A 24,913-nucleotide genomic window follows, 5' to 3' on the forward strand; every position below is an offset into this window, starting at 1 on the left:
CTTTTCTCCAGACTGAAAAAGCCTAAGTCTTTCAGCCTTTCCTCGTAAGAGAGATGTTCTAGGCCCCTAATCATCTTTGTAGCCCTTTGCTGTACCCTCTCCAGCAGTTCCCTGTCCTTCTTGGACTGAGGAGCCCAGAACTGGACACAGTACTCCAGATGCAGCCTCATCAGGGCAGAGTAGGAGGGGAGGATGACCTCCCTCGACCTACTGGCCATACTCTTCTTGATGCACCCCAGGATGCTATTGGCCTTCTTGGGCACAAGGCTTATTGCTGGCTTATGGTTATCCTGTTGTCTACCAGGACTCCCAGGTCTTTTTTCATGGAGTTGGGATTTCCACGTGACTGCCATTTGCTATGTATTTCTCCCTCTGATGAAAGAATGGTATAGCCTCACCTTCATGACCCACTCTCTGGGGTCTTGGTTCTGTTCAAGTCGTGCTGCAAGCAAACAGACACCATGTACTCCTCTGATTAGTCAGTTGGACATTTTCTGCAGTTAAAACTGAGAAGAAAGATACTATTTCTTTTCCTCTGCACACACTAGGAAGAAGCCCAGGACTTTTCTGTTCAAAATCAATTGCCCCTGGAGAGCAAGGCTGATTCTGTCAGTCTGGGATTTAACAGGGATCTTCTAGATCTCTTCTTAGTGCCTCTCTGGCTGTGCACTGGCAAAAGCACAGTATAAGCCAATGCATGGAAGCAGAACTATGGGACAGGAACTCTCCCATTTGGGGTCTCAGCCTTCAACTGATCCTATTTTCACTGAATTTCACTGAATTTTTTAGAGTTGGAAGGGACCATAAAGATCATCTAGTCCAACTCCCCTGCCAAAGCAGGATTACCAGTTACTGGATTGGATACCAGTATTTCACTTGACTTCTTCCACGTTCTTGAGATGACTTGTTTATATTGATGGGAGATCTTCCAGCCAGTCCAGTGTGAGGCAGTTTAAAATCATTTAAACTTGCCCCATGATTTCATACAAAAAGGTTGACTTCCAACTATATGTGAAACTAATACTAGCATAACCTAAGTTTCAATGTTAATATATGTATGTAAATGCGTGTACAAGTGTTGCTGTTCATCTTATGTACTTTTTTTTTTGGGGGTGTAGAAAAATTCACAAAGGTCATGACATCTTTATACTCATTGCATTACTTCCTGTCACAACATCATAGCTGATAGTGACAGAAGGTTTCCATGAGGAGCTACTGTGGATGGGGATGGAACATTTTGTCACTATTCTGTACCAATTTGAAGGCTGGAAGTATGGTAAGATTCAGAGACTTCTTATTCCTTTATGGTCTCTGGAATAGCCTATACCTTTTTTGCCCTTCCTCCCCATGCTCAACTTTTTTGACTTTTAAGTTTTTATGCCTTTTAAGCTGTTGTAGCTAGCTTCCTTAAGTGTCTGTTCAGAGCTTCCTCAGAAAGGCCTCAGTTTCCTTACCTACCCAGTTCTTTTCTGACAAGCTCTGGGTTTCTTATCCCAACCCATTTCCTCAGCAAGACTTTTCTAGTCCTTCCAGAAAACTGTACCTCTTTTGCCTTCTCCTGCCTTCCCTGTGAGTTACAGTTTTCTCTTCACTTTTGCATTTCCTCTCAATTTCTCTCTTCCCCTTTTCCAGTCCCTCTTTTGACAACTTCTCTAAGAATTTTTTCTCATATGCTGCCTCCTAGAGATCTGGCACTTCTGCTTTCTAAATTCAAATCTACTATTTCCTCTTCAGCTAAAGGTCTGGAGGGATGAACAGCCGTCGATAACACCTATCTTTCAGCGTCAACTACAGAGGTAACTGTGGCTCCTAAATTAAATGGATACATGCAGAAAGCACAAAGGATGAAAAATTGTCTGTTCTAATTTCAGGCCCAGCACAACCCATGAGCTGGCAATACAGGAAAAGACCTCTTCACCCCTCTATTGCAGTCAATGGAACAAATGGAGGCTGAATCTTTGTATTACGCTGTCACTTGTACTATAACTATTACTTTAAGATCACGGGGAGGTACATGCAATGTGCAGTTTTCCTGAGATGCCGGAAGGGTGTCTGAGATGAAAACAGCTCCCAGGTGGAAAAGTTGTTTTGAAGTGACCAAGACTCTATGGTTTCCTAGAGAATACACACTTATGTGCATACACAACAGCCAGACGATCTCTTGTATTTGTTCCATTTGTTATTAATGTTGGGTTGGCTAAACAGTTAAGTAGAACCATGAGTAGTCTCTCCCTCTCCTGCTGAAGCCTTGGACAGTTCGTATATCCTTGCTTATTTCCTTTGTAGCCTCCATCTGCATGTCTGGCCTTTAGAAGACAGTCCACAGTAGAGATTATTTACTATCCTGGATAGAAACAGACAAAAATACTAAGAAATAGAAGTTTTAAAAGGTGTAAGACCAGATCTAAAGTTTATTGCGTTCAAAAATTCTAGGATGGATTTAGAAAATTGACCATTAAGGAAACTGACTGTGTTTGTAACACCAGTAACAAATAATGCAGGTAGAGATATCATCTATCAGACAGCAAAGAACTGATAGATTTGTAGATATATAGATAGACAGATAGAGAGATAGTAAAATAGGCAGAGAGACAGAGAGAGGTAATACAAAACAAGGGGAAAAAAAATTCTTGAAGGATATTATGAAATTCCAACAGAGAGCTGATGAGGAGCATTTTTGCACATTTGACTGCATAGTTCCCTCCTTCTCTGTCTACAGTATTTCCATACAGGTGTGTGTGTGGATGCACACATACACGTGCACACACACACCCCTACACATCATCAGCACTTGGTCATCTGCCATGCATCTGCATTAGAATGAGGTACGTGAAATCAGCAGCATTGATGCTGGACCCTGACTGACATTCCCTCCAGCTACTTGGAGAATAAAATAGGAGCAAGAATGGGTTTTGTAAAACAAGTACTCATTCATGCAAACAATCCAATATTGAGACTGTGCCTACAACACACGTCGTTCAAAGAGAGACTGGGTATAGCTTCAGAAGTAAAACATGCCATGGGATATCAGGGTGTTCTGAATCTGAGCACTGATTTTGTCATTGCTTCCCCTGAGGCTGTAAACCTCCACTTGAAAAGTGACCACTGACTTGGGATGCTTACGTCACACACCTAATCTCCATCTGGGTTCTCTCTGAAGCTCAGCAAGCAGCTGGGTACCCAAATAAGAATTAGCTGCTTAAAGTCCTTTTCAGAGTTAGGCCTGATTTTCAAGAACATGTACTGAATGTGACTAAAGTTGTGGGAGGCCAACACTCCCTAAAAGCTGTCTTAAAATCCATCTTTAACCTAAATTAAATCAAATTCCCCTAATCCCAAACTGCAGGGGAAAAAAAAAAAAAAAAGATAGTGCTTTTTTTTTTCTTTAGAGCTCTTTGCTTCATTTCTGTGATCTCAATTAATAAATATAAATGTGAACACAAACATGTACACACATATCTGCAAGTACGCATACATACACACATGCACAAACATGCACACAAGCCCTAATTAAAAGGAAGTTATTCTGGTTGCAAAGACAAGCACTTAAACACTAAGAGCCCCCAGAATTGAGGTTACGTGCACAACCTGGATTTTCCTTTGTTGTACAGATGCATTCTAATTCAGCCTTTAATTACATGATCACTCACAGAGTAGATGGCATGTGCAGTGCCGTTTGTTGACTGCAGAGGACTGGAGGATTCTTCCTCCCATTTCAAGCACACAGGAGAGTGGGCATTCTGGGGCAAATATTCTCCTCCAGGCACGACCTCTTGTTCTTTTAACTCATCCCTGTCTCAGACCCATTCCTCTCACTCTGTATTCCTGCCCTCCGTTTCAGTCCAATATTCAGTTTCACATTTTGGCTCTCTCTGAATCTCTTTTTCTGTCTTAGCTTTCTAGTGCCCTGTCCCTAAGTTTGCCAACCCCACACACTCTCAGATCCAGTACGCTTTCCACAGTTTACTTTCCAATGTTCTGTTATATTAATCCCTTCCTTTTCTCTGTTATTCTGCCACACATGGTTCCCCATCAGATTTATCTCCCCTCCCATTTCACCCCATTTTCCTAGATTCTTGTTACTGAGAAGCAGACTGTTGTGTCTCAGTAAAACCTTTCCTTCCAAGCTCTCCATGGCTAACTGGGTCAATGGAAATAAATAAATGGAATATTCTTCAACCCTAGGTCCAAATGGCATGGCAGTGCATTCTCATATGGCAAAAATCTCTTCTCCCAAAAAACACACTATCCTTGTCTGTAGTGCCTACTGGAAACCCCCTATTGATCTGTGGTGACTTCCAAAGTGCACCCAGAAGGTGCCTGGAAGCTGATATGGCCCAAAGCCATACCAAAACCTGGGCTAATATTAAGTGACAAATAATAAATCTCTTAACCCTGTGCTCTGGACTCTCTTCTCAACCTATCCCAGTGTACTCCAACCTCCTTTGTCTTTCCAGCTCTTCTGATTTCCCCCCAGCTGTCTCTTTTTAGTTTCTCCTCTAGCCTCAATATTGGCTCTCCTCGTCAGTCCTCAAAAGCGCAGGGAAGACAAACTCCCTGCTTTTGTCTCAGGTATCTAGATTCCAAATTTTTCCTGGTCTGTCCTAGGCCAGTGCTGCAATGACAGGGACAAAGCTTATCTCTGCTGGACCGTACCCACTGAGAGCCGAGTCACTGGGGAATCTGGTTTTGGAAATCTGCTTCTCTAGTGAGCATGTGAGAACTGCCATTTTCCCAAGGCTTTTAATTGGCCACTTTGGGGCAGATTTTCCCCGAGATAGCAAAAAGACTTGAGAAAGAGCTTCACCTCCTGTCAGCTCTTAGTATCATGCTGTAAAGCATGGGGACAGGAGAGCTTTACAAAGCATCTCATTTGACTCAGTTCAAACCAGCCCAGTTCTCCTCTGGGTCGTTCTCAGGGACAGACAAATAGCTCTGGCTGAAATTTTCCAGAAATAATTAAATAATTTGAACTGAATGCAGGTACCCAACTTAGAGAATTTCAGCCAAAACATGTTCAGTTTATCACAGCTGAACAGGATTTTATTATAGAAAGTCTGAGGCAACCTTTGTAACTGGCAGCAGGGCTACCTGATCCTATTAAACTGAAATTTCCCTTCCTCACAGGGGCGCTGTGAGCATTAATTTGTTAATGATTGCACAATGATTTGATGATGAAAAGGACCATATTAACATGAAGCATTATTGTCCCTACAATACAAGCTTGCCTGTTTTCATTACTCATTATGTACAGGGACATACATATTATGGAAAAGGGATGGGGAGATAATAAACTTGATATTCTTTTCAAAGGACTACTACAACATGTTTGTTACAGAGTTCACAGCATGGGTAATAGGAATATTCTGGAGTGCTCTATTTAAATAGCAGAATCCATTGGGTGGAGTGTAATGATGTGTGTGTATGTCTCTGCACAAATCCTGTGTCTAAACATACATGCAAACACACGCATACAGGCTCTCTTCTATTTCTCTGTCCTCTGTTAACCACCAGTTTCATTGCTGCCTTCACTTTACCACCTGAAACTCACCAGTGCTACTTTAATAACAAAAGGCCTCCATAAACAAAGCTCCCTTTTATTACAGTGATACCTTTTGTTGCCTACATTGACTAAAATCCTGTACTAAGCTCCTTTGGATACAAATAGTTTTTTATTTCTCTCCTCAATCAACCTTCTTGATTATAACTAAGGCAGAGGGAGAAAAAAAAAATAGAAGGAAAAAAAAAAAAAAAACAAAACAAAACACAAAAAAACCAACAACCCACACTGATTCACGCATTAATTCAGGGACCAATCTTGCAAATGTTCACATGAGTAATCCTTCCTCAGATGAATAATCCCTATGACCATAGCAGACTGATTAACAACAATGCAGATTAAGGTTTTCAGGATCGGGCCCATTGCCTGATCCCTGGGTTCTCACCCGAAGTTTAGTGGATGATGGTCCTTCTCCTTTTGTTGCATGTGTTAGAGACTCACATGCAGGTCTCAATTATTTTATTTGATTACATAGCTAATAGGCCCTGATCCTGTCAGCGCTCCCTAGAAAGCCTAACAAGCTGAAGTACACAATACCAGCTGAGTTACAAGACTCGGCAGGATTGGGCCCTTTAATAGTAGCCGAGAGATGTATCTTTCAGCTGTGATCAGAATGTGTATCTTTGCAATTAACGGTCTCACGTTTTATTTGGAAAATCTCTCAGACAATCTGGGAGTGTATGGGCTGATTTAGCTACCTAGGTCTAAAAAAGGATAAATTACTATTTAAAAACAAAATTCAGGCATATTTTTTATTTATTGGAAATGAAACTTGCCTGAAATTTATTTTCTCTATTTAAAAACAAAATTCAGGCATATTGTTTATTTATTTGGAACAAAACTGTCCTGCAATTTATTTTATATCATTCAGTGAATAGCAGTTCTATGTGCTATGGGTCCACGGTTTTGAAGTTCAGCAGAAGAATCCCCCTCCAGCAACCTTTCGGCCTATTCCTGCCTTTCTTCTTTACTTGCTCGTTTCCTGGAGAAACGACTGGTTTCAGGACTGATGTCTCGCTATGCCCCCCTTCCCGGCACCAAACGGTGTTCATTAAAAACTTGCTGCTAGCAAGGGCCTGATCCAGCCCTCCTGGAAGTCATTGGAAAGCTGTCTATTGACGTCATGGGGACGAGGAGCATACTAATGCATGCAAGTACCTTTACTAATGCGGGCAGTCCTGTTAACAACACCGAAGTTGTTCGCAGGATTAACAGCAATCAATCAAGCCCTTTGAAAGGCACATTAAAAGCCAAAGCCTGGTGCTGCAAACCCTTTCCCACACGAGGTGTGTGCCTACCTGTGGCTGGTCCCGCTGCATCTCTCTGCTCCCGCCCCAGCAGCGTCGGTGCATTCTTCTAGCTGTGCAGATTCGGGGTAGCATTTCTTCTGAGGAGGTACGAATCGCTGGTGATCTACCCCCAAAAGAAATTGTTTTTTTTTCCCCCCTAAAAAAAACCAAAAAAACACAAAAAAAACACAAAACAGAAAACACCCAAACAAAAAAAGAAAAGACACTAAACAGAGTGAGGAGTAGGAGCAAATGGGGCTGTAATCGGGCTTGGAAGGGGGGGATGCTTTTTTCCCCCCCGCAAGTAGGCACGTAGGAAAAAAAAAAAAAAAAAAAGAAAAAAAAAGAAAAAAGGGGGGGAAATTTTAAGTGCTTTATTTTGGTTCCAAGCAGATAAATAACTTTTACTCTCTGGGAGAAACTGGAGCTTGTTACAAAAGACCTTATTCTTATAAAATTCCCGTGGACTCCCCTGCTTACCGATTGCTGAACTGGACCCACTGTGATTACACTGGGAACATTTCTCACTTGGGAACTGTTCGGCAAAGGCTGGTTTATAGATAACAATTTCACTTCTCCTTTGCCTGTATCTGTTTAAAATCCAGTACAGCCCCTCGTACATGTGTAAAGGTGCTTATGGGGTATAGCTTATTTCTATCCACAGCAGCAGCTGTGTTCATCTCAGAGCCCTTGTAGCAATATTTGTGTCCGTATTATTTCATCCTGCCACCCCTCACAGCTGTGCCTGTGCACCAGGGGGCTGTACTTGAACAGCATCCATTTCTAAATGACTATACTTACGGCTCTGTGAGAACGGGGCGTGGACCAGCTCAAAGTTTTAAAAAAATATATATATATCTCGTTGTAAAAGGGACACCCTCGCTGAGCAACAAAACAACTCTTTTCACTGCCCTGTTCTTTTAATTAGCTTTCATTTGGGATAAGCTGTGATTGGAGGCAGAGTGGCCTGCTCGCGGACAAGGTGCTAACAGAGCCGTCCGTGGAATGGATCAGTGCCGGATGCTGTTTCACTTTTCACTATAGTGGATACTCCTTCTTTAAAAAAAAAAAAAAAAAAAAAAAAAAAAAAGGTTTAACAAGACTTCCTTCAGTGAGCCATCCTAGCTCTATCACAGGTGCAGTTTTATGGTTCAGAAAGAGCGGATATTAAGGTTTTTAATGTCCTGGATCGGGGGTGGGGGGGGTGGGGTGTGTGGCAGAAGATTTTGTTTCATGCGGGTTTTGTTGTTGTTGTCATTCTCTTATCACAGTCCGAAGCACAAGGCAGGATTTGAGAGCAGGTGAGTCACGGGGCTAGAAATTTGGGAGAGGGGTCGCCTGAGGGTTTTACCAACCCGCAGCTTCTGGGCTGTCGGACCTCCGCGTCTTTAGCCTTTAAACGTTGTTAAGTGCGTGCCCGGGAAGGGAAGACAGACAGATCCCCTCCTTAGACCCCAATAAATAGCATGCCTGGTCAGACAGCAGACAATGCGCGGTGCCTGCCACCAGCCCGGCGTTAGGCGCCTGACAGCAGCTGCCTCCCCGTTAGCGGCGAAAGATGTCTAAAGAGCCGTAAAAGGCAGCGAAGGCTGCCGGGGGCCGGGCTCGGTTGTCGCCCCCAGGTGCGGGCAATGGGGCAAAGGGAGAAGGGGGGGATCCGGAGGACCCGGTCGGCCCGGTCCCCACCCCACAGCCCGCCGCTAACAGTCCCCGCGGGGACCGTCCGTCGCCCAGGGGAAGGGCACAGCCCTGCTGTAAACCCCCACACAACCCGGACTCCCCCCAGAATCGGGACCCTCCGCGCTTGTCTCCTGGCAGGGGCGCTCGTTTAAGGCACGGGAGGACTCGCAGTCACGGGAGTAGTTGTAATAGCTGAGCCACCTGCATTGGGTTGATATTTTATTATTTTTTTAAATTCTTTTTATGTTTTAAGGCGGGGAGCAGGGGAGAAGGCAGGACACTGCCTTGCCTCTCTGTTCTTAAAACAAAAGCCAAATAAAGTGAAAACTGCTGCAAAGGTGTTGTGGTTTTCTTCCTTTTTTGTTTGTTTATTTTTGAAACAGAAATAAAAATAAATTCCGGTCAATAAAACATGCAGGAAGGTTGCAAATTTAAACTAATAACCTCCCTCCTCTACGGCTGCCCCTTCCGTTTACAGTCACACGTGTTACCGGCGCTCCCGGGGGACGGGCGGCCGGGGGAGAGGGGGGGGCCGCTCCCAGCCCGCCCCCCCGGGGCCGCCGCCGCCTCCGCCGCGGGGAGCAGCCGGCGGCGCCGGGAACAATGGCTGGGAGCCCCCGCGGTGCCGAGGGGCGGCCCGGGCCGGGCGGGGGGGAACTGCGGGCACCCTCGGGGTAAGGGAGGCAGGCAGGAGGCGTGTGACTGCAGCCTGATCGGGGGCTGGGGGGATTCAGGACAGGTAACTCGCAGGCTGCTCCGAGCTCGCCTGGTGGTGTTTCTCCGAGCTTCAACCCCGCACAGCTTGCACGGGAAAGGGAAAAAAAAAAAAAAAAAAAAAAAAAATTGCTCTGAGCACACGCAGAGCCTTGTTTTGTTACTGTCCGGATTATTGTTATTATTATTGGGGGACAAGGGGGAGTTGTGTCCTTAATCCGAGCCTCCCTGCCCTCCCCACCCCCAGATGCTGTGAAAAGAGAGCTGATTTCATTTCCACCATACAGTACACTTTGTCTAGAGAGCATTGTTCGGACAAGCAACTCCCGATCCCTGATGACTACAAAATACGATTTATGTTTCCATCAGAGAGACAGAATATCCTGATGGCTTGAAAGTCGGGCAAGAAAATCTTATCTAATCAATCCCTTTCCTATACACACACACATGCACACACACCACACGCAGCTAGTATAGGAGATAACGCCCGCACTGATTGTACGTAAAATAAATATCGGCAGCATGAAAATTAACAATAATCATCTCGGTATTTTTCGTCTCCCTCTAAAAAGCTACACTAACACAGTTTGCGCCTTTCCTCGCTTGATGTCATTATCATCAGCATGATTTTTTAAAAAAGATCTTAAAGAGCATGCATTTTTTTTTATATTCAACACGAACAGATATAGTAAAGAGAGCGTGTAACATCACAACCACAACAACAACAGCAAAAGCAACCTCTGAGCCCGAGGATTCGTCCGTATCTGAACTGCTTTTATTATCAATTGCGAAATCATAATAAGAGTAAATAATAAATAAGAGACATCATCATAATAGGAAGAAGTCAGAACACCTTGGGTTTGTTTTTTTTCCCCCTCTCAAATAAAAAGGCAGATTTCCCGATGATCACTGAAATTACAACGACAGCGATTGATCGGAGGGCTTGCAAAGGAAAAGGAAAAAAAAAATCATCATCATTGGTCCTAAAAACGCAACCGTTCCCCTTTGCTCACTTGGCACAATAGAAATTGACTGTCTCTCAAAGAGCCATGCGCCTAGTGCTATTTATAGCCAGGGGCTGTGTTGGAAGATACCATTAAGCTTCTCCCGGGCAGACAGACAGGGGGGTGGTTGGATGGGAGGAGGGGGTTTAGCCAGAGTAGAGGCAAAAGCAATCCCCCACCCCCAGCCTCCCTTCCCCGCACACACACATCCACACACTCACACCCCACCCCCTAGTCTGGCTGGGAATTTGAACCGATCCAGCCTGTTTAAACGGAAAGGACACAGATCTTCAATGTAAAAAAAAAATCAGATCAGACCCAGAGAGAGAGAGAGACGGAGAGGGAGGAGTGTGTGTGTGTGTGAGTGTGTGTGTGTGTGTGTGAAAGAGGGAGAGGGAGCGAGAGAGCGAGAGAGAGGGAGAGAGAGAGAGAGAGAGAGGGAGAGAGGGAGGGAGAGAGAAAAGAAGAGGGGGAAAAAAAGGAAAGAAGATTTTCTCTATGTATATAAAGATGGCCACGTTAGCAAACGGACAACCAGACAATACCAGCCTGAGTAGCAATCACAGCAACCCCAGCACCAACGGGCATATGAACGGATTAAACCATAGTCCCGGAAACCCATCCACCATCCCAATGAAGGACCACGATGCCATTAAGCTCTTTATTGGGCAGATCCCCCGTAACCTGGACGAGAAAGACCTCAAACCGCTCTTCGAGGAGTTCGGGAAGATCTATGAACTGACGGTGCTGAAGGACAGGTTCACTGGCATGCACAAAGGTGAGTTACCTCCTGAACTTTCCCGGGAGAGATCGGGAGAGGAAGGCAGGCTCCCGCTCCCTCTCTGGGTCTCTCTTTCTCTCTTTCCTTTCGATTTCATTTCATTTTATTTCATTTTTGGTTGGCCCGGGGGCGGAGGCGGCAGGCTTGGGGGGCAGGGAAAGAAATAATAGACCCTCCTGGAAAGAGAAGAGAGAGAAGCAGGGAAGGGAGTCAGCTCCGTCTAGTTTATTTATTAGTATATTTATTTCTTTCCCCCCCTTTCCTGGGGGGTGAGATGCCGCCACTTGCGGAAGCCGGGGCGTCCAGGCGAACGGAGGAGCGGGCGGCGGGGCGGGCAGGAGCTGTCCGCCCGCCGGTGGTGCTGAAAAGAGGAAGAGGATTTCTTTATTTATCTTTGGGAGCCGCACATTTTGCAGCCAGGGGTGTGTGTTTGTGCCCGTGTGTCTGCCCGTGTGTTTGTTTGCGCGGAGCTGGGAAGCCCCTATTTTTACAACTGTTGTGTATCTGCCGCTGGCACCTTTTCTTTTTCTTTCTCTCTTTTTTTTTTTTTTCTTTTCTTTTCTTTTTTTTTTTTTTTTTTTTTTTTTTTTACTGCTATTACAATTATTATTTGCAGTCTGCTCCAAAGCCAGAGAGTGAGTTGCTCCGGGGGAAGTATTTAATTTTGGTTTTATTCAACGTGGGAACAGGGATATAAACAACAATAAAAAAGCCTATTTATCTCAAGTGGGGCGGGGGCTCGGGGGGTTGGTGGTGTACAAAATCACAATGTGTGTGTGTTGGAGAGAGTGAGCTAGAAGAGATGGGTTGCAGTTTAGTTCCAGAGGGAAGAAGGCTCTAAGTGGGCATATTCCAAGCACTACTTTAATGTGCCCAAAGTCCATCCCGGGAACTTTTTAGGTTTTCTTTAAAGGCAGTGGAGATGTACTCCCCATGCGATGCCTCTCTCGCTCCATCTCTGCCCGCTCCTTTCCCTGCTTAGCTTAGGCTCTCCGGAGGTGCATTTCAGATTAGATGATGCTACGTTTTGGGGGTGGGGGAGGGTGTGTGTAGTGGGGGAGAGATGCTCAGATCCTCGGGTAGGAAAGTAGGACTCGCAGGGAGGAAGTTGAAGATAATTTGCATGGTAGCCCCGCTTAGGAGCAGGAGAGACCAAAGAGTGAAGTGAACCACTTTATTAACTCAGGTTCTGTATATATATGTGTGTGCATGTGTGTTTATTTCATTAGATATGTAGATATTAAAATAAAAAAAAAAAAAAAAAAAAAGAAAGAGATCAGATCAGAAGTGATTGGGGTGTGACTCCAAATTTAGTGCAGGAGGAGAAAGGATTTTGCAGGGGTTCACGGGGGGAGTGGAAGTTGCATCTGTTACATGAGAGGTTCAGTAGCAGTGTCTACTCCAGCTGGGTGGACTCCTGGCAGGAAGAGTCACTGGTAATAGCATTACTGGCTTCCCATCTTTACAGATGCCTTGGCGAGTTGTAAATCTTGAACTTAACAGCATGTTTAGCAGGCATCTCTTCCCCCTTCCCACTCACTCTCCTCCTTTCTTCCACCCTCAGGAAATGCGAGTGAAAATATACCCTGACAGTGCAAAGTACCAGTTTCGCACAGGCTAGAGAAAATATTCAGGGCTCAGAGACCGGAGACTCAGTCTAAGTTATAGGATATTTCTTCCTTGCTTTCTTGCCGGTCGCTCCAAACACCCTTCTCATATTTGCAATGATCAGTGTAGCCCTTTCAAACCTTGCTTTCTTTTCAGACTAGCTTCCTAGAAGCCACATCAAGGTCTGATGGGCATCGTTTAAATATGACACCCATACTATAATAATTAGTAATAACAACAATAAAAATAATAGTAAGAAGCATGGGGAAGAAAAGGTCCTGGGAGGTTTCGTCTAATAGATGAGGAATAGTAAGAGTAGCCTCTGAGCTCAGGTGTGCACGCATGTGTTTTTGCAAAAATTATCTAAGCTTTCTGTAAAATAAAAATAACAGCAGTAAAAGCTGCACTGAAGAGAATCATTCAACATAGTGTAAAGGAAATCTTTGAGCTAACACCTCGATAAAGCATTTTTGTGGTGGAGGGAGGTTAATTTGATTTGTTGATGAGATTTTCTTCTTATGTTATGTTCTATCTTAAACCTGTAATTAATCAATCTATGCGCTAACTTTATTTTCTATTTCATAGATGTGAATTCTCCTCTTTCAGTTCAGTTTTTCTATTACTGTATGCCTGTATTCACAGAGACAAACTCAGGAAGGGGGAGAGGGAGGGAGAGAGAGAGAGGGATCATTTATCTTGCTTGGATGTGTTTAACACATATTCCTGAATTAAGCAAGATACTAACTTCATTTCCCTTCATTTCATTTCTGTTCTAAAGCTGCAACCTAGGAAAAAAGCCAGGTGGGAAATCTTGTCACCTCATCAAACCAAATTGTATGAGTTCATCTTGGAAAAAACAGTCATTTTTAACCTCCTAGAAGTTTTGGACTTTGGAAGGAAAAATGATGATGATGATTGTTATTTCACAGGCTAGGGTTTGAGTGAAGCTTCAATAGACACCGAGTTGCCAGCGTTTCAGAGATCGGTTTTATTTAGTGCATCCGAGAAGAGTTTGAACTCCTTTCTAGCGATGTCGCTGATTTATTAGCTAATCCTGATAAAAATGTGCCTCTGGCTACCTGGAAAAAAATTACTTTCTTGCCAGTAGTGATTAATTACTATTAAGTCAAAAAGCATGATGGGGCTTTGAAGGATGAGGATTGTGTTTGGGTTTTTTTTTTATTATTTTATTTCATTTTATTTCATTTTTAATCTATATTTTTTTCTTTTCCCTCTCTAAATGCAGTCATGTGAAACATAGTATTCACTCTGATCTCCTTATTTTGGCTTTGCTTTGCAGGCATAGGTGAAGAATTGCGTAAAGATAGTCCAACTTGGCTCTGAGGGGTAGGATGGCAATATGAAACCCCAAGATGCTTTCCATGAGTGATGCTTAATGCTTATACATTAATTGATTCATCACTCTCAGTTGATTTCATTCCTAATCCAGGGGATGAGGCTGTGGCAGCGGTATACCCTGAAGGGTTAATAGTGGGCTGTAGTTTATTTAAGTGTACAGAGAGCAAACCTTGGGTGTAGAGGGGGAGAAGGTGGGTTTACGTTGGGAGGAGGGAAAAGACAGGAATTAGTTTAAAGTAAAAATGCAGCAACTAGAGTAATTTCAGGTGTAAATCCATTGAAATGAGAGCACAGGATGTGTATTCTTGAAAATATTATGCAGAGATCCTATTGTAGTGCTGCTGTATAGCACAAGGAAATTGAAAATTAAGAACCTGAAGAAAAAGTACATGACTACGCCCTCTCCCAAAAAACTATCACAAAAGGAGAGTGAAGTCCCAGGTTCTCTTACCAGCAGCCCCGGCTGATACCAGGCCAGATACCAGCGAAGAAGCAGGGGAGCACGATTCTCTTGCAGGCACGCAAAGAGAGAAAAGGGTACGGGGGAAGCAGCGTGTCAGGGAAGGCGGGAAAGGCTTGCCAGATCCCTGAGAAAACAAGCTCTCATGGCACGAGCGTAGCTGCTGCATATTTCCCCTGTCCTCACTTGTCTCCACACGGGGCAGGGACAGGCTTCTGCTGTGGTACTTTGCTCTAGGGTTGGGAAGAGGCTGTGCATTGAGATCCGCGGGTAGAAATCTACCGGGGCTGAGCTGACCCACCCACGCACTCACACACACACAGTTAACTAATCACACTTGAACAATTTAGCAAGCCATTCATTCATAACTTCCCCCCTTCTTATCTAGCAGTGGAGTATGCTTAAAGGCTGAGTTACTGGGAGACATAAAGGTTAGTGCTCTCAGGACAGCCATATTATAATGCATTATCTTTGAAGTCATTTAAGGCCAATTTAAGTGGTATTTAGTATAATATTTATGAATTAATGTAATCTAAATATAGGATTGTCCCCATAGGTTTAAACAGCCTTTTCTGTTGAAGCTTGCTTGTACCCAAAGCCTGGAATGTGTTTTCATTTAAAACACACAGGTCTCCATAATATTCTATTTAGGAAGTCAGAAGAAATCAACATTCCACACTTAACTGAGACTAACTGAAACACACGCGGGTGAGCGCACTTAAAGAGTGGAGGTAGTCTGCAGTGGGAAAGCAAGAGTCTTCCATAGACCTGGGAGCTACAACATTCTTTCAACCCTTATTTAGGGGGGGAATAAAGCACAAAATCCCCCAAACCTCCTGGAAATCCACCACTGCAGTCCCGTGGTTAGGGTGGTGTTCCTACCTGACCCAAACCTCACTCGATAAGCATTCAATGCAGCTAGAAAAATGCCGTATGAAAACAATAGTTTAGTTCTTTTGCTGCTTTACCTTCTCAAAAGTATAAATAATTTTGAAATTTAAGACACCTCAGAAGTAGGTGAACAAGGCTTCCATTCATTATATTCTGTTCTGTTTGAATACAAAGATAAATGATAGAAAAATTAAAAACCTTGTTAAGTTTAAGGATGTTTATGAAGGTTTTTTGTATCAGAAATTCAAAGGTGCAATGAAAATGAGCAGTTAAGATGATATATATGTATAAATATATAGATTTATGTGTGTGTATACATACAGGAAAAAGAGATGTATACACGTTCATGCATATAGCCTTTGGGAAATGGAAATTTAGTTGAAAAGAAGCACAACGCAATACAGGTGCTGAATAAACTCCTCCATAATTGAAACATAAGGCTTGCCTGGCTGAAAGCAACACATACAGCATTTAGTATGGTAGTAAACCAAACAAGTTTTAGGGAGGTAAATGCACAAATAAACTGGAATAAAACAGAGGAGGCTTTATGCCTTAGGTCTAAAGAACCACCCCTTAAAACAATCAAAATGCAATTGGATAGCTTGATGGAAGAGAGGAAAAAAGCAACCCCCTGTACATTATAATCTCCCGTACAGATGAGCATGCATGTGTATTTGATAATGTCAAACAGATAACCCAGATTGCTTCATAAATTAGAGGGCTATATGTTAACTCTTTTTTTCAGGGGTCTGGACATGGATTCTGGTTTCTAAAAGCAGCTGCAGCCAGTTATGATGTTGTTGTTACGGTTGTGTCAGCATTTCCAATACAAACTCCAATTTTCTGGGATCTCTCGCTTGGCTGTTAAGTTTTCACTGAAAGCTGTTCTTCAGCTAGCCCCACTACCATATCAACTAATCATCCTTACAAGAATGGATTTGTTTTGAAGTTACATAATGTGGACTAAAGAAAGAAATTAAACTTTGTGTTTCTAGAGCTTTTGTTTCTTCTCTTACCTTTCTCCAGGTTAGACTTATATTTCCTACACATTTATACATTATGACTGTTTTTGTCCCTCAATATCTGCATGTACTGGTGCCTTTGGACATTTTAGGGAAGGAAAAAAGGTACTTCTTTTTTTCTTAAAAAAATAGCAACAACAACCAAATTTCATAGCATTTACTTGGCCAAAACAAGGTTTTAATTAAAGGGTGAATCGGGAACTTACCGATTTCTGAAGTATAACAACAGAACCAGGGGACAAGTTTGTTTTTGTTTTATTTTATTTTTTTCCTGTATGCAGCCAGAAGAGATCGGGAATGTCAGCACTGAAGTAGGGGGAAAAATTGAGGATCCTTGTCACCTTGGATGAAAAGTGTGGTTCATCTGGTCCTGTATCCCGCATTGGCCAGTGGCCGGTGACACAGACAGGGCTTTCTTTAGCAGAGGATTCAAATTGCATAGTATAATAAAAGCCAGGCAGCTGATGGAATAGTCTTTTGAAGGAAGTTGTCAGAGAGTATCTGGAAATTTTGCCTGGATAAAGAGTGAGTGAGATTGTAGAAAGTGTCTTGTGCTCAACCGAAAAGTGGATTATACCTGTCAAGGAGGGCGGGCAGAGGATTCTCAATGCATGGTGGTCAAGAGCAAGGGGCAAAAGACGCTGGATGACCGAAGAGGGCCTCCCCTAGCCTTAAGAGCTGGAAATACACAGCCACATTTTTCAGCAAGACGTCAGGGAGTTTTTTATCATGCATACCCTGTGTGCATGCATACCAGCCGCACTGACCCGACAGACCATAACGACACTAAAGGAGCTGTTACCGTCCCTCCCGTCAATCAAGTGTGAACCAAGGCGGGTTTATGCGACAGGCAGTAATGGTTCCAGGGGAGAAAAAGTGGGGGAGATGATCTAGGCTGTTGGGCCGCTTACCTGCATTTAAAATAGAGAAAAAAAACATCACATGCCCATAGACTCACGTAGGTGCTGGCTATAGCCTTACAATAATATTCCGTAACAGCAGGAGGCTGCAGGGCTCAAAATAACCTGTCCACCAAGTGCTGTCTGGCTTCTGCCCTGTAAGAGTTTGCACTAAGCAGGTAAGGTGTTAAGTGAGCTAAGTTGAACCCCGGCCTTAACAAACAGGCTGATGTTTCATTAATCCCAGCATCATCTTCACTCAGGGAGCGAAGTTCCATTCCCTGTTCAATGGGCAGAATTCAGTGAGATTTTTGCCGTGACTTTGGCAGGTTCATGTTTGGAAATCCTGGTGCAGGCTTGCACTTGCTCACTGTTTCACATTCCCTTTAAAATTCTGGCTTGTAGATTTACACAGCAAGCCACACCACTTGCAGTTAATACTACCAACTTCTAGGGTTGCTGGCTTGTCCCCTAACTTAGCTTTCCTTCCGTAAATGAAACTAAAACTAAAACAAGGCTGAGGAACTGACAAAAGTCAGACCCCGGCTACATTTCTCACTCACTTAACTGCTCCACCGATGCCCATATGACTATTGCCGGCGTTTGTCATGGCGGACTGACCCTTATGTATTAAAATCTGCAGCAGAAAAAGGGGAAAATAATAACTATGGTGAGCTAAAGTTATGGCTTGTCCACCACCGTCGCTTCACTGACTGAGCTGGGGTATATATTATAGGGGCCTCTAGCTCTGCGTAGCTCCTCGAGATGCATAGTTACATTTTGGGGATCGCAGGATCTATTGAATCACTTTGTGCTGTAGCGCTTGGTGTGTACTGGAGTCAGGATGTCACCACAGATACTGCATTTGTTTGCTTTTGTCACCGTAAGCCACTGTCTGAATGCACACACAGGTGAATGCAGCTTTTAATGTGTATTCATTATGTCCAACTGACATCCCCTCGATGGAAGAGAGAGCTTATTATTGTCGCTTCTTAAAATAAAGATGGATGAGAGCTTTAAACCTCTCAAATAAAGTGCCTGACCATACATAGTAGCTAAAAATAAATCATATACGGCCATCTATTCCATGTAAATGAATGGCAAGACATATAGATATAGACATTGTGTTAAGTTTGTCAAGCAAAAGCAGCCAAAAATATTGATCAAGGCAAGGGGGAAAAATTGATAATGAACTGGACTCCAAGAAGACTTTAATTGACAGTGACTTCTGTGAACCAGCTTTGGACAGTATATATAAACTGACCACGATGTAACTTTATTGCAATGCACTCTCCTTTAATTAATTGTCACCTTTGTTAAGACTGGCTACAGATCAAAGGTTTAAAGTTACTTAACAGGTTCTTAGTAACAAACCCTTCAGATGCATTAGAAATATCCGACAGCTCAGCCAATGAGGCATGCAGATTTCGATCTACCTCACCCTTATCTGTTTATTTCTCCCTCCTTTGTTGAACATGGACAATCATTGTTTAACATTAACTATTTCATAGATGGTTTTGTTAGCAATGTTGATACTTCCTGGAATATATAGTTGCTGGTGAGAGGGGCCTTCGCTATTAGGTCTCTAAAAGTATTTAGTGCCAGAGGGTTGATTACTGTTTGATAGACCAAGGTGCAGTGCAGGCACAGTTTGTAATGCAGGCTATTGTTTCCTTTTTATGTGGCTGAGGTCTGTAATTTCCTTACTGAAGTCTGGAAAACATAAAAAGACATAGTTTGCATGAAAGGTGTGTCCGAGAATGAACTTTTATATGAAATGTACATACGCAGAGAGATAGAAGTATGCCTGCCACATTTGTGTATCACACACGCGCGCAAACATTTATTATATGTGCATATTAATGGAAACATGCATTCAGTACAGACAGGCTGATATAGGCCTCTAAATAATTCCTTTCTAAAAGACAGTACAGAGATCACACTCTTGCATGAAAGTGGCAGGTGACTTAACAGGCTATTCCTGGAATTACATGCAGAGTTTAATATGATACATAGCTGTTTGTTCATTATACTAATTTAATGATACAGTCACACTTAATTAATCCATCTCTGGTTTATTTGTGCATTGTGTATGAGCCTCCAAAATATTTTAGAGGCATCCCGGCTGACTTCCCAATGTGCTGGGGCAGATAACTCTGGACATGAAGCTTCTTCAAATGGAATAAAAATGGAGCTCTGCGGACAGAATTGGTCTGATGAGATCTGACTGCATATTTGGCCTGTTTCTAATTCAAATGCCTGTGTATATAATACACAGAGACTCTGTACGCACACATGTATCGAAAGGGCAGACTTACATTTGCACATAGTTCCTCTCCTTTTCGGTCCCTAAGGACAGATTCGCATCACATAATATGCATCACTCACTGCAAACGCACACAAATATCTTTGTCGGATTCGGTAGCTTCTTGCAGGTAGATGTATAAAGCAGCATCAGCCTAATAATATCCCTATAAAACAGTGTTTCCTTCCTAGGATCCAGAGGGATGAAGGTTGTCAGAAGATCAAAAGATATATCACAGTGTGCTTGTAGAAATCCCCTGATTATGTTTCCTCTCTATAATGCTCTAATTCACTATTTGATCAATTGTAAAAAGGCCAATGCTTTAGGAAGGAAAAAAAAAGTATTAGGTTACTAAATGCTTGAGGGTGAGTGAAAATCACACCTAAAATTATATGTAGCAATACAGTAATGAGCTTATCAATACTTCTTTAAGAAATCTGACAGCCCTATAGGAGAGATTCAGTTCTGTGAGCAAAGGTCACAATATAGATATTGCTTATTAAGACTATCGATAGGCTGGTTGACCAATCTAACCAGAGACTGTAAAATGTACCTGCTGTTAACAGGCAGGGAGGAGAACTATGAAGAATTTACAGAACTGCCCACATGTAATATTAATAATATTGATTGGTTCTAATAATATAATAAGGTAAAGATGCACTTCTTTGAAATGGTGCATGGGAGGGTGGGGAGAGGGAGATACCTTTGCTGAGTATATTAAACTGGCTTGCACCTCTTTGAAAGCTGACCCAGAGAAAACTCAGTTTTCTTGCCTCTTACAGGAAGGGCTCTATTCCTTCCCCATTATTTCATCTGACCCAGACAAAAAAATGAAATACCTCTTTCTCTAGGATCGGGTCTTTGCCTGGCAGCTGCAGAGGAGCCGGGGACCCAAGAAACTCAGAGCAGCCGTGATCATTTTGGTCAACCAGTTCAGCCCCTGTCAGAACAGGATTAATTCCACAGAACTCTTTTTCAACACAGCAATGCAATGAAAGTACTTGATTTATTTTATTTTTTCACTCCTTTAGCAGCATTTAAGAAATGCGGGGAAAAAGAGGGTGGAAGTAATGTATATTCTATGATACGCATAATCTATAATTGACGGGAAAGGACTTTTCAGAGCAGCTACAGACCTGCTCCAAAGTCTTCAGGAAAACTCTCTTGCCTGCAGCAGTGTTTGGATTGGGCCCTAAGTTAACGGGCAGTTCTACAAGATACTCGATAATATGCGATGCAACTGCCTTTACGTTGTTAACTCATCTAAATCCAGATACACAAACCTGCTTGCTTCCGAATTTCCTAACTATTCCCTCTTCAGCAATAGGCTGCCTTATCTAGGTATGCTAGTTCACTCCTTCCGCTATACCATTCAGCTCGAAGTGTCTCGTTCCAGTTTCCGTATGGTAGTTTCAAGACGGTTTGCATTTCATTATGCCTTTTTTCAGTTTACAGGGCAAGTGTTTTTCTTTTGTGAGCATTTAATTGCTTTTGAAAGCGATTTATTTGATCGCATTCCATCTTCAATAATACATGGATGAGGATGCAATTTTTCACCCTCTTTTATAAAGATATATTGTTATTCAGTTATGCTATTCTGTGGGTTTTGTTCTGTTTTTGTGCATTCGGAGGGAGTCTGGTCATTTTTTTTTCTTTGTTTTCCTTCTTTCTATCTTTTTTTTTTATTATGGATTTTTTTTTCTTCTTTTAAGAAAAAGAAATCACATTCAAGATACTGGCAATAAATGAGAAAAGTAGGAGTGGAAGTGAGGAATGGGCAAGACAACCAACAAAAATCCTTTGGCAAAGTCTTTAAAAAGGATACCATTGCTGCATGTTTATTTGCAAGAGTCTGGATCCAGCCAATTTTGATACCAAAGAAAAGAGTATCTTTCAAATTATTTAATTCCAAGTTTAGTCTTAGACAGAGACAGAACAAAAAAAAAAAAAAAAAAAAAAAAGCAAGCCAACCCATCAAAACACTAGAAGGAAGTGAACGTAAAGACCTTGCAGGACATAAAGGTGATACAGTGGTGCTAGGTTTTACTTCCTATTATGGGTTAGTAAAAGTTAACACCAAATTAAACAAACAAATAAATAAACAAGAAAATTAAGCATTGCCATTCATTCTGGGTTATTTGCTAGCATCTAATACACCTCAGAGCTGCCCCTTTTAAATTGCTGCCTGTGCCTGCAGCTTCTTTCAAAGGAAGGGCATTATCTGGTGGGTGAGGGCAGGCGGTGAGGATGCCTGGGTTCTAATCACAGCGTGGATAATTACTCACCAACACTCTGTGATGGAGTCACTTAAGCTCGGTGCCTTCAGGCCTGATCTGAAACCTGTTGAATCAATGGAAAGATTCCCATTGGCTCCAGTGAGTTATTGATCTTTCATTTCCCCATCTGTAATATTAGGCTAGTCTGATTTTTATTTTATTTTATTTTTTTTTAGGAGGGAGAAGTTAACGGCATAAATTTGACATTTATTTTTTCTCAGTAAAGGTTTTGATGCACCTCTGATGACAAATGTGTTAGATCAGAGCCCCTTTCAGTGCAGATCAGGAAAACATGCTTTCAAAAAACATGCAGTGGGGAGGTGGAAAATTAGCTTTGCTCATTTCATTTGTAAATACATATTTGTCCCTGCTTTGCTAAGAAAGGGTCAATGGCAATTTTGCCAGTTTTCTTTGTGTGAGTAGGATTCAGCCTTTGTAATTCTCTGTCTACAGGAATATCATCATTCACTGATTCAGGATCTTGATTTTTTTTTTTCTTTCTTCTTTTAGTGAATCACATATATACTCTTCATTGTTATGGCAACTGAGGGAGCTGCAAAGCTCAAGGATTTGATGAAGGGTTGCATCCCACCTTTCTTCTCTAAGGGCCTGATCCAAACCTATTGTTCGCAATAGGATTTGGATCAAGCCGAAGGTAGCTGCCTTCAACGGGTCAGTAAAAAGAGCAAGTTCCCTCTAGACAAGTGTGTTCCTGCCCTCAGTACGGGCAGATGGAATTGGCAGTCGTCGTCCATTTGCTGAGGACCGACCCAACACTCTCTGAAGTCAATAGTTAGACTCTGACCCAGTCTCACAAACAACAGACAGACACTGTGTGAATCCTTAAATAGGGACGTGAATGTCCCTGACTTTGGCAGAACAAGGTAGTCCAGAACAGAGTTTTTGTTGCTGCTACCCAAGAAGTAGCTTACTGTGGGGAATAAACAAGATTCCAGTGACCTCGAGTATCCAGTCACAATAAAATTAATTCAGAAACCTTTTCATTTAAAATGATGACTTCAGGTGATCTCCTGCAGTGAAGATCTCACAAGCAAATGAAGCAGGCTCCCTTTTTTTTTTTTTTTTTTTTTTTTTTTTTTTATTATTTCAGTTGCAGTTTTAGTTAGTTCATCAATAGCAATGCATGTGGGGGTTGGGTTTTTTTTTTGTGTTTCCATCCCATCTGTGCTTATGTTTTATGAAATAAATGGAAGAGCCGGAGTGTGCATGTGTGTATGTGTGTTTGTAGAGTCGATTATCTAACCCCTAGTCTATTTGAAATCATCACAGTGCACTCAAGTCAATGATATTCTGTCAAAGGCGGAGAGGAAGCGTGCGTGCAGTGTGTGTGTGTGAACGTGATGCTGTTTGATTGCCTGAAATCCAACTAAGTCTCAGTTTCAAAGGCCTGGGGGCAGCAGGGAAAGTATTTGTTTGTTTAATTATTTATATATTTACTCAGCTTTACTTACAGTGTTTGCAGATGGGGGAAAAAAAAAAAAAATTGAAGAAGGAATGTTGGGTTCTTGTTTGGAGGGGAACGTGTGTTGTATTAGCCTCAATCTGTTCTCCATATAACGGCTGCTTTGTGCTGTTAAATGATCATTTGTTACTGACCGGCTCATTGAAAAAGGCCAGAGAGGTGCTGGTAGGATTAGATTTTATGAGTTTATTCATAAAAGGAGTTGCACAATAGGTGTGTCATTCCCCTGTCTTCTCCCCTATGCTGATCCAGGGACAGGACTTCTGGCAGCAGCTTCTTAATCCAAAAGGAAATAGCCAAGCCACCAATGAGCCCAGTAACCCTGCTCCTTGCTACCCAGCAAAAGACATCAGTCTGGTTGCCAGGCGAGTGGCTGGCTCCCCAGACTCCGTTCTCCATCCCGGGCACCTGCGTTTGCTTTCCAAGTGCTACACCTGGGCTCTTGCTGGTGGGTTTGCATCCAAGGCCAGTTTCTCATCCTCTCTTCAAGCTTCCTCCCCTGGATGCAGGGGCAAACGGGGGTGCATGGACCACAAACTCAGACCTCTCCCCTGGGTCAGGTCCCTTCCCCAGGTGCCACTCCAGGCTCTCTGCCTGTTTCCTACGATGTCGTTCTCAGCCTACCTGTGCTCATGAGTCATTTATTTTCCATAGCCTATCTCTGCCCCTACAGACCTGTTTCCCTGGCTCTCGCCATCACTGTTCACACTCCTCTTCCCTCAGTTCAGCTCTGCACTGCCGTTTTGCCCTCGTGCTGTCGCTGGCTGTCACCCCTGTAGAGAGCACTTCACCAGTTCATGTCGCGAGTCACCACTCTGATTCTCTCACACAACGTTAACTATCTTTCCACTCCTTTCCCAGCTCTTCCCTGAACAGGGTTTGGGAAAAAGGAGCCATACTTAACCAAGTATTCTCAAAAAAAAAACAATCGAAAAAAACCCCACGGGTAGCAGCAGAAAAAACTGTACCCACAAAGTATACACACACACGGAGATACACAAACATAACTATTTCTGAACGTAAAGTACTGAGAGAGTAGACAGAAAAGGTGGTTTTTTTTTTCTTTTGAGGTTCAAAGCTCGATGTCCTTTTTCAAAGATTAAAGAAAATAAAACAGTTCAGTCAGTCTATAATTTCACCAAGGCAATTGCACCTATTTTTTTTCACTTTTCTTGTTTCATTAAATCAGCAGCAGATTTCTCACACCTGAACAAAAATCCTGCATACATTTTCCTTTGAATTCTTAAAATCGTGATCTTATTCTTAACTATTCCTGGCAGCCTCTTTTGGGACTACAGTTCAGCTTCTTGCAAAAATATTTTTCCCTGATGTTTTGAAACATAACTACCCCTCAGCTCCAGGACTCTTGTCTAGCAATCCCAAATTAAAGCAAGAAGGCAAAATAAGCCTTTGATGTAGTGCTGCATCAGAGTCTTCTTCACTCAGAGGTAGGCAGGAAGGGATTAGGAGCCTATTTCTAGCCCAGCCCTCTTACTAACCTTCTGTGTCCTACCAGATCCCATTCCTAGACCTTGTTCTTCCTCAGTTTGCGATGTGTAAAGAGGAATTTATGATACCCAGC

General features: G+C 42.7%; 1 protein-coding gene across 49 annotated transcripts in view; it reads left to right on the forward strand.

Moving 5' to 3' along the window:
• The first annotated feature begins 10,745 nt into the window (after positions 1-10,745).
• CELF4 (CUGBP Elav-like family member 4) overlaps positions 10,746-24,913 on the forward strand; it is a 681,334-nt gene continuing 667,166 nt past the window's right edge. For 46 of the 49 annotated variants that reach the window (XM_074165676.1, XM_074165699.1, XM_074165675.1 and 43 more), the window contains exon 1: positions 10,746-11,025. In XM_074165676.1, the coding sequence (XP_074021777.1) occupies positions 10,746-11,025 (280 nt within the window). The remainder of the gene's footprint in view (positions 11,026-24,913) is intronic. The other 3 variants (XM_074165708.1, XM_074165720.1, XM_074165710.1) reach the window with 1 other exon arrangement.

The sequence above is a fragment of the Numenius arquata genome, chromosome Z, assembly GCF_964106895.1.
Source record: "Numenius arquata chromosome Z, bNumArq3.hap1.1, whole genome shotgun sequence".
In the NCBI taxonomy this organism is placed as follows: domain Eukaryota; kingdom Metazoa; phylum Chordata; class Aves; order Charadriiformes; family Scolopacidae; genus Numenius; species Numenius arquata.